General features: G+C 44.1%; 1 protein-coding gene across 1 annotated transcript in view; it reads right to left on the bottom strand.

Annotated features, from left to right (window-relative positions):
• NOS (nitric oxide synthase) overlaps positions 1-1,931 on the bottom strand; it is a gene marked incomplete at both ends in the record, with an annotated part of 12,913 nt that overhangs the window by 7,178 nt on the left and 3,804 nt on the right. The window contains 4 exon segments of the mRNA NM_001204541.1: positions 513-514; positions 516-525; positions 528-753; positions 1,013-1,091. Of these exon segments, the coding sequence (NP_001191470.1) occupies positions 513-514; positions 516-525; positions 528-753; positions 1,013-1,091 (317 nt within the window).

Raw genomic sequence — 1,931 nt, 5'->3', positions numbered from 1 at the left:
AGAGAGAGAGAGAGAGAACCACGAGGCGGTGATATATAAACTTCAAATGGTCTTATTGCAAGGGTCTTTTCTGTTTCGTGTTCTGATTGTTTTTTCTCCTATATTTCCCCCTTTTTTCCTTTATTCATTCTCAACCTTTCTCACCTATTTTCTGTCCACTTTCCCCCTTGAGTGAAATCATTCTACTCTTTCATTGTTTGACCTCTGAAAAATTTTCCTTTCCTTTGCTTGTTCTCTCTTTTATAGCGAAAAAATTCACCCGGTGTCGGTGACAGAATTAGCCTCTAAAGTTGGGTGACTACCAAAGCTGTAGTGTCCTTGGAAAGGAATATTAATTACATGCCTTTCATCAACGCTTTTCAGTAAAACTCAAGCAAGAATATGTTTTTAAATGGGTATAAAAGCTGCTGAGCTAAAACTTTTAAAAATCCAATAAAAGTTGCCCCAAGGGTAGAAAAATGCCGGTTCTTTTTAGTTTTCGTTATTTTGCCGCGCGCCAGATTTCAACCAATGCCTCACATTAATTTGTCTATGTCCGTACATCCCATGATGTACTCACCTAGAGGCGTGGCCACCTCGTGCAGGTACTCAGTGCGGATGACCTGATCAGGGGGCGGGGCGTTGTGCAGGCGAGCCAAGATGGCGTCCACTAGCTCCGCGGCGTTGGCCGGGTAGATGCCCACGTGATCTCCAGGCACGTACATCAGCTCTGAGGCGCCTTGGGTGTTCAGTTTGGCCAGGATTGTCTGTCGGCTGGGGGGATGGGACATGTACATTGATATACTTTGTCTGTCTGTTTATCTATATATCTCTTTCACGCAGGTACTCTCTTTACCTCTACCCCACACCACCCCATATTCAATTACCCCCACCACCCTCACCCCGACCTCCGCCCTCTTTCTTCATTTCCTTCTCTTTTCTCTGGCTCTTCTCTCCTTCCCCCCTACCCTCTCTTTCCCTCTCTCACACACACTCACACACACATACACCCCCCCCCCACACACACACTTACTCAGAATCATGGCTCTGTAGATGAGTTCTCTCCGACAAGATACACGGCAGGATTCTCTTTCCGTGTACCTCTGACAGCGCTGTGGAGATACAATATACACTGATGTTAGAGCCGTTGTTATAAGACAGAGGTCGTCGAGGGACATTTAGTCATAGTTGTCTTGATAAGACAGAGGTCTTGTGAGACATTTAGTCATAGTTGTCTTTATAAGACAAGGGTCGTCGAGGGACATGTAGTCATAGTTGTCTTTAAAAGACAAGAGGTCGTTGAGGGACATTTAGTCATAGTTGTCTTTATAAGACAGATGGGTCGTTGTGAGACATGTAGTCATAGTTGTCTTTATAAGACAGATGGGTCGTTGTGAGACATGCAGTCATAGTTGTCTTTATAAGACAGTGCTCGTTGAAGGTCATGTTATCACAGTTTCGCTTACAAGACAGAGGCCGTTATCGAACATGTTTTCAGAGCGGTCGTTAAGAGACAGGGGTCGTTAGACATGGCACAGACAAGATCGACTGACAAGTTGTCAGTCTAAAGAAGGGAAGAAAACATGCATTGTTAGTTTTAGTAGAGGTTTTACGGCACTTGCAACTGCATAAGGTCATATGAGCGCCAGAAGATTAGAGGTGTTACAAAGAGAGTTACAAACATAAAAAAGATTGAGGAGAGATAAGGACGATAGATGTTTGATAGGAAAGAGGGAGCATGCATGAACATCAGACGAGTTGCGATCTGCGGAGATGGCGTCAGCTGGGATATGATTACATGGAGGAGACACGAGGTGATGAGCAAAAACATTAGTTGTTGTTACTCCTACCCTAACGTCCTTAGCCCAACAGAGGCTGTCATATCATTATTCAGTCAGAATCATCATCATCATCATCATCATCATCATCATCATCATCATCATCATCATCAT

Source organism: Aplysia californica, unplaced genomic scaffold (assembly GCF_000002075.1).
Source record: "Aplysia californica isolate F4 #8 unplaced genomic scaffold, AplCal3.0 scaffold00521, whole genome shotgun sequence".
NCBI classification, from domain to species: domain Eukaryota; kingdom Metazoa; phylum Mollusca; class Gastropoda; order Aplysiida; family Aplysiidae; genus Aplysia; species Aplysia californica.
Note: the sequence above shows the minus strand (reverse complement) of the source record. Positions and strands in the feature narration are given on the sequence as shown.